Source organism: Podarcis gaigeae, assembly GCF_964106915.1.
Source record: "Podarcis gaigeae genome assembly, chromosome: 3".
NCBI classification, from domain to species: domain Eukaryota; kingdom Metazoa; phylum Chordata; class Lepidosauria; order Squamata; family Lacertidae; genus Podarcis; species Podarcis gaigeae.
In genome coordinates, this window is record NC_139680.1 from 61,561,538 (window position 1) to 61,575,434 (window position 13,897).

General features: G+C 40.2%; 2 protein-coding genes across 4 annotated transcripts in view; both read left to right on the forward strand.

The window, feature by feature from the left end:
• Positions 1 to 61: 61 nt before the first annotated feature.
• Positions 62 to 5,931, forward strand: CCDC28A (coiled-coil domain containing 28A). 3 transcript variants are annotated; one of them, XM_083731733.1, is made up of 6 exons: positions 62 to 202; positions 2,065 to 2,259; positions 3,390 to 3,553; positions 4,346 to 4,500; positions 5,040 to 5,062; positions 5,411 to 5,931. In XM_083731733.1, the coding sequence occupies exons 2-6, from the start codon at positions 2,102 to 2,104 to the stop codon at positions 5,463 to 5,465; spliced, it is 555 nt and encodes a 184-aa protein (XP_083587859.1). In that variant the 5' UTR covers positions 62 to 202; positions 2,065 to 2,101; the 3' UTR covers positions 5,466 to 5,931. The 3 variants fall into 3 exon arrangements, with proteins under 3 accessions (XP_083587859.1, XP_083587860.1, XP_083587861.1); XM_083731734.1 differs by having other exon boundaries at positions 69 to 202; positions 2,058 to 2,259; XM_083731735.1 differs by lacking the exon at positions 62 to 202 and adding an exon at positions 962 to 1,104.
• A 1,205-nt stretch (positions 5,932 to 7,136) lies between these two features.
• ECT2L (epithelial cell transforming 2 like) overlaps positions 7,137 to 13,897 on the forward strand; it is a 32,594-nt gene continuing 25,833 nt past the window's right edge. Inside the window, 4 exon segments of the mRNA XM_083731771.1 lie at positions 7,137 to 7,577; positions 8,535 to 8,797; positions 11,281 to 11,393; positions 12,923 to 13,085. Coding sequence (XP_083587897.1) covers positions 8,624 to 8,797; positions 11,281 to 11,393; positions 12,923 to 13,085 — 450 coding nt within the window. The 5' untranslated portion in view covers positions 7,137 to 7,577; positions 8,535 to 8,623.

The following is a 13,897-nucleotide window of genomic DNA, read 5'->3' on the forward strand; positions in this document are numbered from 1 at the left end:
ATTGTGGGAAATGTATTTTTTCTCTCGACGGAAACATGCCGTTTGGGATGAAATCGTACTACAACTCCCAAAATGCGAAGGAACTATCACGCGGCACGGGAACGCCCCCGTGAGGCTCTTTCAGGTCACATGACCATCACGGATGTTGCTTCCGTAAATATCAGGCTGAAATGCTTCAATTCGGACAAATGTGAACTCCCAGGTAAGGTGGATCTAGCGAGGGGGGAAGAATTTTGGTTTCCGTTCTCTTCCGTCAGTCAGAAAAGAGCTTTACTTTGAAAAGGGTGGCAAAATTGGCCTTCCAACAGCCGGAAATTATTTCTATCGCTCCGATATTTTAGATGTGATAAAAGGCTCTACCAGTGTTCTTTGATCTGTTCCTTAAACATATTTTAAAAATATGCAGTTTTGGGAATAAGTGCTGACTTTAAGTTAGATGAGATTTTTTTTTGTTTCCTGTGTTTTTGCCCCGATCTCGTAGAACAGCAACTTTGTTTATGCCAGGAGGGAGTTGGTATTTTTTAATTGCCTTTTTAAAATTATTAATAAAAGGGATTTACCTGACGCTACTGCTTGCCCTGCAGCAAATTGGACCATCCATCTTCATTAGACAGTCATAGAATTGTAGACTTGGAAGGGATCCTGGGGGTCATCTATTCCAACCCCCTGCAGTGCAGGAATCTCAGCTAAAGCACCCATGTCATATGACCATCCAGCCTCTGATTAAAAACCTCCAAGGAAGGAGAGTCCTCCACTTTACAAGGGAGTTTGTTCCACCGTTGAACAGGCCTTACCACCAAAAAGTTCTCACTGATGTTTAGTCAGAATCTCATTTCTTTGTAACTTGAAGCCTTTGGTTCAGGTCCTAGAGAGCAGGAGAAAACAAGCTTGCACCATCTTCCATCCCTTTAGATATTTGAAGATGGCTATTTTATCTCCTCAGTTTTGTCCTTTCCAGGCAAAACATACCCAGCTCCCTCAACCGTTCCTCATAAGGTTTGATTTTCAAACCTTTGATCACCTTGGTCTCACCCTCCTCTGCACACATTCCAGCTTGTCCATATCTTTAAATTGTGGTGGCCAGAATTGGACACAGTACTCCAGGTGTGGTCTCATAAAGGCAGAACAGAGTAATACTTAATCTAAAGGCACACTGTTAAGATTTGTTATTTGGCATTAGGCTGTCTATGAACGTTAGTAAGGCTTTAAAATATTCTTCTAGCAATATTAATCAGATGTAATTCAACTGACAAGATTTGCATCACGTCAACTAAGTGACAAATTCCAGAAGAGTCACTATGTTGGTTTGTCCTAACAAAAGTAAGAAGAGTCTAGTGGCACCTTGAATAATATAATTTTATTATGGCCTAAACCTCCTTTGTCAGATAGATAAGGTGGCCTGCAGTTGGCCATAATTGGAGTGTTAATATGTGGTCATGCAACCTTTTCTGAATCTGTTAGTACAGTATTAGCTTAGAAATGTGCAGCCTAATTCTAATGTAGATTTACTCAGCAGCTAATCCCACCGAGTTCAATGGAACTTTATTCCAGGTAAATATTGTAACTGCAATATATAATAAAAGTATATTGCTGTGGTGGATACAGTTGTAGGAACATGTGCACAGCTAATTATTAGTTACTTATATTTTTCATGCTATGATTGCATAGACACTTAAAATATGGTCATATTTGGGCAACATATATTTCCCTGTATAATTATTTAACTATAAAATAGTGATTGATAGGTTACCTATTAAAAAAATATTTCAAGCAGAGATATTATTAAATGGCATTGGCCACACAAAAGCTAAAGCCAGCTTGCAAGCATAACATTCCAATTCTATGCATATTTGGAAGTAGAACCTTGAACAATGGGGATTACTTTTTATCAAATGCACATAAGAGATGTTTATATCTTTCTTCCTGACTGCACTCTTGGAAGTGCTTCACAGAACTTTAAGTATAAGTAAAAATACTCTAAAATTGATCTGTTAATATTAACCATACTCTTCAGTGGCACAGATAACACTATATATTATTTAATCTTTCCTCCTCAGAGCACAGAGAAGCATTAACCATATAGTACCAACAATCTGTCAAAATGGAAGAAAGAAAAACTAAGAGAAGAAGTCCCAAATCATCCACTTCCCATGTCACTCAAGTGGTCAACAATAAGAAAAATTCTGTGCCTCCTAGCAAAAGTACAGTGTTTTCAAACCCTGCACCACAGCCACCTTCACAGAAACCAAAGTTTAAAAGGTAAATGCTCATATGTTTCCTGTTGTTGTCAAGCTGCTGGCCAAATTGAGGACAGAGGGAAAAAATAAAAGAAGTGATTTAGGCTGCAATCTTACACCAACTTACAGTAAATGTCATTAGATACAATGGCTCTTTATTTGTCCCTACGGCACGGCAAGCCACATGTGTAGACTTGGATTTTCAGTGATTGCTTTTTTGTACTACAGTTCTAGTAAAATCAGAAAAAGGGAAAAGTAATCAATCTAAATGTACTTCAGAGAATTTTACCGTTTTATCAGTTATCTTCCTGCAGCAAGGCACCCAAGACTATATACAAGCATATAATATAAATTCACTAAAACAGTAACAAAACCCAGAAATACAAAAAACAAATTTAGAAGGTAGAAAAATAACAATCCTACACCTAATATCAATTCATAAGACTGAGTAATAATTAAATGCAGTACTTTTTTCTCAAGCAAATACTTTGTTTCTAATGACATGAAGTCTGCACTGTTGATTAATTCCATGTGATCTTGTTCAAAATTTGTTTAAACTGCAGATATTACACATTTTCAGAATTCTGAGGTCCGTTGTTAGGCTACTTTTAATTTTATGATGCAGGGTTTTTGAAATAGTGGGTTGTTGAATGCTTTTTAGAAAAAATCTAACACATGGTTTGGATAGTCTTCAGTAAAACAATGAGACCCTTAAAAAAATTCCATTTAGACCCTTAAAAAAATTCCATTTAGAATTCGTCAAACATTTTTAAGGAGATAAATCCTTGTCATTCAAGCAGTTATCTCTAATTCAGAAATTAGCACGCAGTCTTTCTTAGCTAGGAATTTTCCATGAAATCTTTGCATGATATCAGATAGAGCTCTTTTTCTTTCTTAGTGAAATGTAAAATCTAGAGAAGCTGTTTGTACAATCAGATAACCATATCACTACCTTCATAAGTTGATACTGTGAATTGCAAACTAGAACACTAGTTTTGGATATAGCATAATGGATCATTCGTTAATTTATTTGTGCTTTTGTCCCAGGATGATATTTTCTTTAAGGCATTTGTCACATTGTACATTCAAGATAACAAAAAGACTGAGAGCGCCAAGAAGATGGTAATAATTTAAATAACTTCTTTTTGTCAGGGGCATGAAAGAGAAAGCCAAAGCACCAGGAGCAGAAAGCAAAGGAGCACAGTCTGCTCCAATCCAGCACTCATTTCTCACTGATGTATCAGATGTTCAAGAGATGGAGAAAGGACTTCTGAGTCTTCTGAATGACTTCCACTCTGGCAAACTTCAAGCATTTGGTAACTTGGCTGCTACTTCTCCACACAAACATGCCCTTCTTTCACATGTGAAAGTGTAGGATATGGCTGAAAGTCTTAAGTGTTGGCTAGATCTCTTAAAACTTAGGTGGTGTTTCACTAAACCATCTCTCTTTCTAAATATGGTTATCTGTAGCAGAGGGGGCAGATCATGGTACTATTGCCAGACTTCGAAGTACAGTGGTACCTCCGGTTGCGAACGGGATCTATTCTGGAAGTCCGGCCGCATCCTGAGGAATTCGCAACCAGAGGTGCCACTTCTACACATGCGCACGGTTTAGCACTTCTGTGCATGTGCGCGCGGCGAAACCCGGGAAAATACTTCTAGGTTTGCCACGTTCGCATCCTGAAAGACACACAAACAGAGGTGTGCGTACTGTACTGTAGAGCTATAATGTATTGTCTTATGCTGCATACTTTTGCCAGTGTAAATCTTCTAATTCTTTTATACAGTCGAACCTTGGAAGTCGAACGGAATCCGTTCCAGAAGTCCATTTGACTTCCAAAACGTTCGGAAACCAAAGCATGGCTTCTGATTGGCTGCATGAAGCTCCTGCAGCCAATCGGAAACCGGGTCAGACGTTCAGCTTCCGAAAATTGTTCAAGAACCGGAACACTCACTTCTGCTTTTCGATAGTTCAGGACCGAAACGTACGAGTTCCAAGGCATTTGGCAAACAAGGTACAACTGTATTGGAATAAGTAGAAGATATGGTCTATTCCTTTACCTTTGACAGAACTTTGTTTTGATATTTCTGCATTCTGATTGTTTCAGGAAATGAATGTTCCATAGAGCAAATGGAACATGTAAGAGGAATGCAGGAGAAGCTGGCCCGCTTAAATCTAGAGCTTTATGGGGAGTTGGAAGAACTTCCTGAAGATAAGAGAAAAGTAGCTAGTGACTCCAATCTTGATAGGCTGCTGTCAGATGTAAGTATAAACAACGAGGAGATGGTCTACACAGTCACATCTGTATTCAGAAATTGGGAAGAGCTGAATGGAAGTTCTTGTAACAGTAAGAACCACATCTATAGATGCTAAGATTAGTTTTCTTAAGCACTGTACTTCCATGCTTGACTGAATAGAACTCTGAAGCTGGCTAATTCCATTGCTGTCTAAGCCTAAGCTTGGGCAACCAGAAGAATTCTGAAAATGGTACAATAATTACAGTAAGCCTGAATTTAGTTTTGCAGTGAACCAGAACAAGCATCTGTACTGGTTACCAAAATGCTTTTGGGCAAAGTGCTGATTGGTATCTATAAAGCCTTTGGGTCCAGGGCACCTCCTTTCATATCATTGGTATAATCAGCCTTCCTCCAGTGGAAGACTGCATTGGATCTCAGTCCTTTCTGTGAATGCAAGGAGCCCTCCCACTTGCAGAAGAGACACACTGGATATAATTAACTGAAACTTGATTGCTTGGCTAATTTATCACTATCATGCTGATTCTCTGTTTTTTTGCATTGTAGCTGGAAGAACTGAATTCCTCTATGTATCCTTTTTGTGAAATGGCCTATGCTGATGCAGCAAGTGTTAATTGCCCAAATTGTACACTTTAGTTCGTAAGCAAATTGTAATGATGAATCCAGGTTAAACAATTTGACATCAATTCAACTCCTCAAACAAATGTTTTATTTTAAGGCTTTTATTTTAGGTTGTGTTAGATTAACAAACCCATGAAACATATTCTCCTATGTTCCTGTGGCTTCTTAATAATACTCTGCTTTTCTTGCTATTACCTTAAACATTGCTGTTTTCAAAGTACGTATAATACTAGGAAAAATGGATGTTTTTATAGTTCAATCCTGTAAGATGCAGTTCCTTAACTTGCTTGTTTCAGACAAAAACTTCATTTAGCAGATGTTCAAGATGTTCCGAATACCAGCACCAGCTAAAATGCACCTTGTCTTTGTTTGTGTTTCGGAAACCCAGGGTGTCTTATTTCATTTCCAGTGGACTCTCTTTTTTGCTTCTGCAGCAAAGTATTTATATGCAAGTGAACATATTCACACATTCCTCTTAGCAGATGCGAGTTCTACATATCTGTCAGGGTTGGAATCTAGGGTACAGGATGACCATGTCTTGCTGCTATGCTTTATATTACTGCCTTATCTACCGTGAAGTGTTTGGAAAACTTGAAAATGCGTTTTTATGCTGAGTGTTCGGATGATTTTGAGTTCTATATAAGTATGATTTTTAATATAATATGTTCAACTTTGATTAAATTAATAATGGAGTGTGGTGTTCCTGTTGCTTTCCCACAGTGCAGACAATCAGCTTAGACGTTCCTGTGTGTCTTTTTGCGGGTGATGCTGTTAAATGAATGTTTAATTTATTTCGGCAATAAAATAATTCTAAAGATTGCTAGTGTTTTTCTCTACAGTAACAATTTATATATCTACCACTGAGAGGTTCTTTAAGTGTGGCTTATTTTGGTGGGGGGCAAGGGGAGGTATTATACTGCAGTATCAGGGCTTGAGTCGGGCGTAGGTCAACAAAAAACAATAAATCACCCAAGGTCAGTGAAGTTAAAACTTTATTCAAGTTCAGGCCTAGCAGTCTCTTCCTAGGAGGTCTTGCCCCGATGACACAGTTGCAAGGACTAAAGGTCTCTTCCTTCCCACCCTTCTCTAAGGGTTTTTCCTGCACAGTCTCAAACCACGTCTGCACACAACTAAACTCTGTTCTGTCCTTTTCATTTCTCTGTGTGTTCTTGGAGACACAGGGAAGGGGAGCTGGTCACAGCAGGATGGGGAGACTCCCTGGATTCTTCAGCAGCCTCTTGACTCCCTTCCTCTCCAGCTTCTGCTTCAACCTCAAAGTCTGAACTGTACTCTGCCACAAATTCTTCTTGCTTACTAAACCCTGTTGCCACTCCAGCTTCAAACACCTGCTCTCCTGAGTCTTCCCCCTCTGACAACTCATTCTTGTCCCACTACCAATCCGCTGGCTCTGAGTCTTCTTCTCCTGGGGGTTCCCCAGCAGGTGCCTCTTATCACTTCTCTACATCCAGCCAGTCCATGACATAGAGTTTGTGTTTAAATTCTTGTTTTATTTTCCAAATCTGTTGCTAGAGTTTGTTTAGCTCATGGTTGGTTTTTACTCCCTGAATCTGAAGATCATTTGGGTTCTTTGTTTTAAAAAGCTTATGTCCCACATTTTTTCAAAAAAAGAACTCAAGCAATAAAATATGAAAACATAGCCATGAAATTGATTAAGTTAGTCCAAGAACAACAGCTAACATAACTAATAATTCCAGTAAGAAGCACTCAGCAAGACCAGGAGCAAGATGTAAATAAAGTTCTGCCATGAAGATCTGAAACTTATTCTGAGACATTCATTCTTTTTCAACTCTTAACCTTCATCAAAACTGCAGAATATCAAAATACAAAAACAGAAGAAAACCTATACAATCACTTTTGAATAAAACTCTGTGATCTTGGTTTTTTTAATGTAGTGTACCAAAGGTTCTGACAGGCCAGCAAATTTCAGTTAAGCTATGGAAATGATGCACCAGATAAAAAGGAGTTTCTTTTTATATACATCTATTTTTTCTTCAGAAGCAAGGAAAAGGTGACTTAAATGTAGATGCATTGTAGTCAAAGTGCTTCACATCAATTATCTTAGTCATTCTTCTAACACCCCTGCTAGATAGTCTATGATTATTGTGTGTGTAGTTGCTGATTTCCGCTGGCTGATTTCTATGAAATGCATTGGAGTCCTTCCAGAAGTAAAGGTGACATCCTAAGAAATGTAAGCTGACAGCTCAACTGACTATGCCAGTGTAAGTCGAGTCGGAATTAGCCCAGAACGATAAAAGAAGCTTTCTCCTTTGGTCCTGTTTCAGTCCTCTTGGCTGTAAGCCCAAAGTGCCTTGTGTTGTGTACTTTGGTTCCTATGGAGATGTAAGGAAGTACTGACCTTCAGCCAATCCTGCAGCAGTTTTGCATTTCATACGGCAGGTCTCTAGTGGCTTCCTCACGGGCCAGAAACGATATTCTACTGAGGTAAATACTGTTCTTGTTCCCTGTTCTTCTTTATAGGGTGGAGGTGGTAAAATAGACAATATTTTGTTCTGTTTGGTTGTGTTTTAAAAACTGCAGGAGTTGATATTCCCATCCTCCAGTAAACCTATGAAACATGGCAGGCTCCAGAAGAAAAAAGGAAAAAAATAAAGTATGTGCTGCTAATAGAGTGGTGCACAAAGGATTAATTTGTAACATGGCTAAGGAGGAAAATGTGAGAAGCTCAATGGGAATAATGATGGAGCCGAGAGATTGATTGTGGGTGCTGAAACATGAATTTTGGCAGGTTAAAAATCTAGCACATCTCTGCCATGTTTTAGAAACAAGTGAAGCATTCTTACAATGAGTCAGACCATTGGTCCATCTAGTTTAGTATTGTCTACACTGATTGGCAGTGGTTTTCTCCTATTTGAGACAGGGATCTTTCCCAACCCTATCCAGATGCCAGGGATTGAACCTGGGACATTTTGCATGCAAACCAGATTCTCGACTAAGACAACAAAACAAAGGATAGACAGAAACAGAGACGGACACAGTATAAGGAACTGTATGGAATATTAAATTGATAATAGAAGTAAAATACATGTTTGCTATGGAAACGAACGGAAAACAATTTCAAGCTCTAAAAAAAAGTGTTTTAAACCGCCATCTTGTTATATTTTTGCCCCATTTTAATCAATGCCTGGTACCTCCTTTTAATGAGCAACACGCTTTAATGCTTTCCAGAGAGGTAGCCATGTTATAGCACCATCCCAACCATGTCTACCGAGAAGTAAGTTTTGTTGAATTCAGTGGGATTTAGTCCCAGGCAAGTGAGGTTAGGATTACAGTAGTCTTGGTCTCTTTCAGGAAAAAAACAATAAAGAGTTGTGGCCGCCAAGGCTGATGTGACTCAGATACATATTCAATGAAATTCTAAACCCAGAGTTTATTTTCCAGGAAGAAGAGTCTCTCTTCTGTTTCTAGGCCTTTAAGCATGTCTGTATGAAGTGTGTAGCTGCAGCGCTATTAGCCACGAAAGATCTACAATGACCACAGCTGACACAATACATGCATCACACAGTGTTAAAGAATGGCATTTGGAAAGCTTAGGGTTGCTTGCAGGAGGCACAAAGAGCCTGGATCAAAATCAGACTACAGAAATTTTGAAGACACGGTTCAGTACTTGGACACCTATTGAAAACAAATCTCTTAACAATCAGGTGAGCTGCAGTCACACATAATTCATTTAATCATTGTGCATTCGGCCTTCATTGTACTCCTAGAGCTTACACACAAACACACCCTTGCATATTGATTCATACTTTCATAATTTGAGTAGAAAGGACTTACATGTTTTCAGATATATATTGATGTCATTGCTGCATAGGTGTGCCTGCCAGCTGATGCCTTCAAATTCTGGAGTGACAGGAGTTCTGACCACTAATCCTTGACCTTGCCTAAACCTATCCCCACTCACTAAGTGCAATATCACAGCACTTGCATAAGTTATGAAATGTCAAAAATGATGCCCGCTGAGGGTCAGGACTATCTGAGGCATCTTTGAAAAGTAGTATCTACATCGTAGCTTATAATATACTTGCTATAATTGTTACTGAGAACAAATAAAAGAAATAAAGGTCTTTCCCACGGACATCCACCTACAGAGAAAAGGTCCGAATGGGCGCAAGTTAAGTCTCTACAGCAGCCTCATCTGCTCAGACATTTCTATTGGAACTTCCATCAGTGATGTATTCATAGGTGAATGGGCTGCACCAAACAGCCCCCCACTTCTGCCTGTACAATGCAAACATGGAAGGAGGATTTGCCAGAAACCTCCCTTGGGAGCAAGTCCTTGGCTCTTTTGTCTCCACCCAATGTTTCATTCTTTGTGTCTCAGAATGGGTCCAAATAGTAACCTCCACACCCACAGAGAAACAAAGTCCTGCCAACTACAGGTGTTTACATGTTCTTTAACCCCTATAAAGGGGATAGAAATATTAAGTCCCGTTTTGCAGCCATTTTATGCCTCCTTCTGTCTCTTCACAACAACAACAATAATTTTTTATTTATATTTTTAAAACTTATATCCCACCCATCCAGCTGGGTTTCCCCAGCCACTCTGGGCGGCTTACAACATATAAAGCACAACAAAACATCAGACATTAAAAAACAAAATATCCTATACAAGCAACAAACAAACCAATAAATCAATAAAACCAATAACAATAACAATAATAAACAGTTTACAGTTACAGTGGTACCTCGGGTTACAGACACTTCAGGTTACAACTGCTTCAAGTTACAGACGCTTCAGGTTACAGACTCCGCTAACCCAGAAATAGTACCTCGGGTTAAGAACTTTGCTTCAGGATGAGAACAGAAATCGCGCAGCGGTGACGCGGTGACAGAAGGAGGCCCCATTAGCTAAAGTGGTACCTCAGGTTAAGAACAGTTTCAGGTTAAGAACGGACCTCCAGAACGAATTAAGTGGTACCCGAGGTACCACTGTATACCCAAATTAAAGTAACCGCTAACCCCAACTAAACATTTAACTAACACCAACCCAACAAAAATGAAACAGAGGAACCAAAATTAGAACCATTTAAAACATTTTAAAGCATTTTAGACAGTTGCCCACAATAATCATGCGAGGTAGGTTAGGCTGACAGTTGGTGATGGACCTAGTTTAGGAAGTGAGCAAAAACAATGGGAAGTGATTTTCAAATATGTAACTGAAAATGCTGAGAGTTCCCCAAACGTTTTTTGTTGTGGTAGGCTAAACGTTTTGAAGCAGCACATGCTCAAGAGACCTAAAAGAACTACACTGGCTCCCAATACATTTCCAAGCACAATTCAGAGTGTTGGTGCTGACCTTTAAAGCCCTTAACTGCCTCAGCCCAGTATACCTGAAGGAGCATCTCCACCCCCCATTGTTCAGCCCAGACACTGAGGTCCAGCTCCAAGGGTCTTCTTCTGGCTCCCTCACTGCGAGAAGTAAGGTTACAGGGAATCAGGCAGAGGGCCTTTTTGGTAGTGGCACCCTCCCCTCAGATATCAAGGAGATAAAACTTTTAAAAGACATCTGAAGGCAACCCTGAATTGGGAAATTTTAAATGTTTTATGTTTTGCTGTGTTTTTGTTGGAAGGTGCCCAGAGTGGCTGAGGAAACCCAGTCAGATGGGTGGGGTATAAATAATAAATTAGTAGTAGCAGTCCATGACAGATTACGTAGTAATAAATCTGCCAGTCTTTAAGATGCCTCAATATGTATTTTCTGGTACCTTATTTCATACATTCCATTTTGGAGGGAAAGAGGGCCCTGTTTTGGGAATTGCACCAGTCCCCAAATCACCTCCACACAAAGGCCTATTTGATTTTCTCTTTTTTTGTGTCTATGTGGCAGTTGCAGGCACACTCTCAAAGGAAAGATGTTTAATGTCCAAATTAGATGGGGCTCATTCTTCTTCCCTCAGAAAAGAGACTGAATGCTCCTTGAATTCGAAGCAATGGGACAGTAACACTGACGGGATTTCATAATGGTGCCTTCTTGCCGCAGAGTTGCACTTCCTAGAAATCCCCAGTGAAAGGGAAGTTTACAAAAGATGACTTTATGTCAGGGTGTGAAAGATGAGTGCCAGGGAAAACACTGTGTGATGGTGGGAGCTGCTCTTTGAGAGAATCCTGTGATTCCCCCCCCCCCCAGCTCTTTCAGGAAAGAGTCAGACTGATAAGTCACTGGTTTGACCTGTGGACGGACAAGCAGCGCAAGCAGTTTCTCCATGGCATATTGATCAAGTGCAATAAGTCACAACTGAAGTAAGTGAGCCATAAGTTGTTTCCCAGGCTGCGTTTTGTGAAAAGAAAAAATAGGCTCCACAGTACACCTCCGGCAAAATGGATCTTTAACTCAAGCCAGGCTGACTCCAATGCCATCATTGTCCGGTGTTCACAGAAGGTGAAACACTTACCAGTACGCATCCAAATGCAGGAGCTGAGACCACATTGTGTTATTGAAAGATGGGTACTTAAAATTAAGGCCTATGTATTACAACAGCAGAACTGCCTGGTGAAATGCATTTTGACAGAAAACAACTTTTGTGTTTATAACAATTTTGCAATAAAGCATAGCAGCCTTCTTAAACAATGCAAAATACCTATTTATTTCTGTTAATGCTTTGAGAAATCTGTCTCTCTCACATGGCCAGTAAAATATTAAAATTGAGATATAACGATGGCCAGTACATGGGACCTTTTTCTTTTCTTTTTGCATGACAGAAAAACTGCTGCTAAGACTGGGCTGGGGAAACTTTATTCCAACTCCTATCAGCCTCAGCCAAGCAACACCAATAATAAGGGGTGATGTGAGTTTGTAGTTCAGCATGTGAGTTTGTAGTTCTGGCGGGCTAGAAATCCCTCCTCTCTATAAGATTAGATTAAGCAGGAGTCCAAAGCTTGCATTTGGCTTTGGCCATGAAGCTTCATGCAGTAATGCTAATTCTTCCAGAAATGGTCTTCTGTGAATTTGTAACTTGTGAAGCAGCCTTAAATTTAGAAAGCCACAAGCATGTAGTGAAGCTGCTTTGAGCTTCTCAAGGGAACAGTGGGGTGTATGTGTCATAAATACCTACAGTGTTTTTGCAGTGACCCGCAATGACTGGGTTGAGACATAACTTCGAACTGTAGTTTGCTTTTATGTCTGAACCCAAACTTGCCCGCAATCCATGGTTTATTTGTAGACGACAAACCAGAACCTGAAACCACTGTGTTGAAGTTAGTTTGCAAATTACAGTTTGTGTTAACCATGGATTGGTATGTCAGTTCAGAGACCATTGACAAACCACAGTTCGGGTGATTGCTCCGCCTCAGGAGGCTGCAGCATTGTAGAGATGGAAAGCAACTTATGAAACTAAGTGCTGAGCAGACAAGAGAAATCAAAACTATGCTTTGCCTGTTATGTCTGGAAGTTCAGACTCTGCTATGTCTTCTTAACCACAGTTACTGAAAACCAGTTTCACCCAACATCAGAATCCAATCCAAATCTCAGTGTGCATGACACGGTAAGCCAAACTAGGACTTACTGGGACCAGTGTAAAACGTAGTTTCCTGAAGAGGAGCTTGTAGCTGCTTTGTTCCTCCTCGGCCCACAAATTTGCTTTGCCTTATGATGTTGTCTGGCTTCATTTGGCTTACTGTGCCATGCAAACACGGCCAATATCACATTTATGTTCTTCTGAGTCTCCTGGCAATAATTCTTCTGGATCTTTCCATAGTTCCTGAAAGGTGGTAATTAGAACCTCAGCAGAGGGTATTAATAACCACCCACTTAGGCTTGTCCTGTTTCATAGGTTTGCTGAAAGATGGTTTGTAGAGAATATCCCAGTGACCAAAGTGGATTTCACCACTGTATTGCCACGTTTCATATCTTTGTACATATTCTCCTTTCTCAACGCTAAGGACCTTTGTGCAGCGGCCCAAGTCAGCTGGCATTGGAAGTTTTTAAGTGAACAGGTAAGTTTTGTGTTTGTATCTCAACTGGGGGGAACCTCAGGCCTGGTGGCTAAATGTGACTCTCCAAGCCTGGGACTCTCACCATACATGCACTCTGGCGGGCCACTCTCTCTCTTCCCTGGCCATCCCTTTTGCATCCTCTTTGCCTGTTTTTTGCCCGGCTACAATGTGTCCTTAACCTATGCGAATGCCTTTTTCTTGCTTCAAGGATAGAGAAGTGTTTGGAGAAACTAGCCTACTGTACAAAGATAACATTTACATCCATTGCTCTGCCCTCTTCCATGTGGCAAACAGTTGCACAGAAGGGAATGTAGTCCTCATCCATGGTATATATGATCTTCACCAGAGCCAAAACTATATTTTGCATTTGGTGCAAGAACACTATAGTCCTCTTCGGGCATTTAGAACACCTGGGATATTGCACATGTGAGGGAGGGCTGTGGGGATGAGCATGCTAGATCTCTGACCCCTATCGTTGCCCTCTGCAAGTTGGGAAATTGCCCCACTTGGGGAGCCTGCTTCTTCTCATGTAGGCTCCCTATGTGGTGTAGTCCTTGGAGAGTTAGGACTTCTCTGTATGATCCTGGACTTCAGAATAAATTCTGAAGATGTGCTTAGTCAAGGTAGCATTTGGCTGAATTATACTTACAGTACTTGGGGGGAAAATTTTCAGCTGCTTCTCTTTTTTTGTATGTGAGAGTATTTTAATATTGAAAATCCCCTTGTGGGGGCTGTACGCCCTGAATCATGGATTTAACACACTTTTAAATAAGCCACACTTTAAGATTCTTGGATGTTTAGACAACATTTTC

Bases quoted from the DNA above. Each gene is read 5' to 3' on its own strand.
- CCDC28A (XM_083731733.1), top strand. From the start codon at position 2,102: ATGGAAGAAAGAAAAACTAAGAGAAGAAGTCCCAAATCATCCACTTCC. The intron at 2,260-3,389 runs GTAAATGCTCAT...TCTTTTTGTCAG, and splicing joins CAGAAACCAAAGTTTAAAAG to GGGCATGAAAGAGAAAGCCA. The intron at 5,063-5,410 runs GTATCCTTTTTG...TGCTTGTTTCAG, and splicing joins GAAGAACTGAATTCCTCTAT to ACAAAAACTTCATTTAGCAG.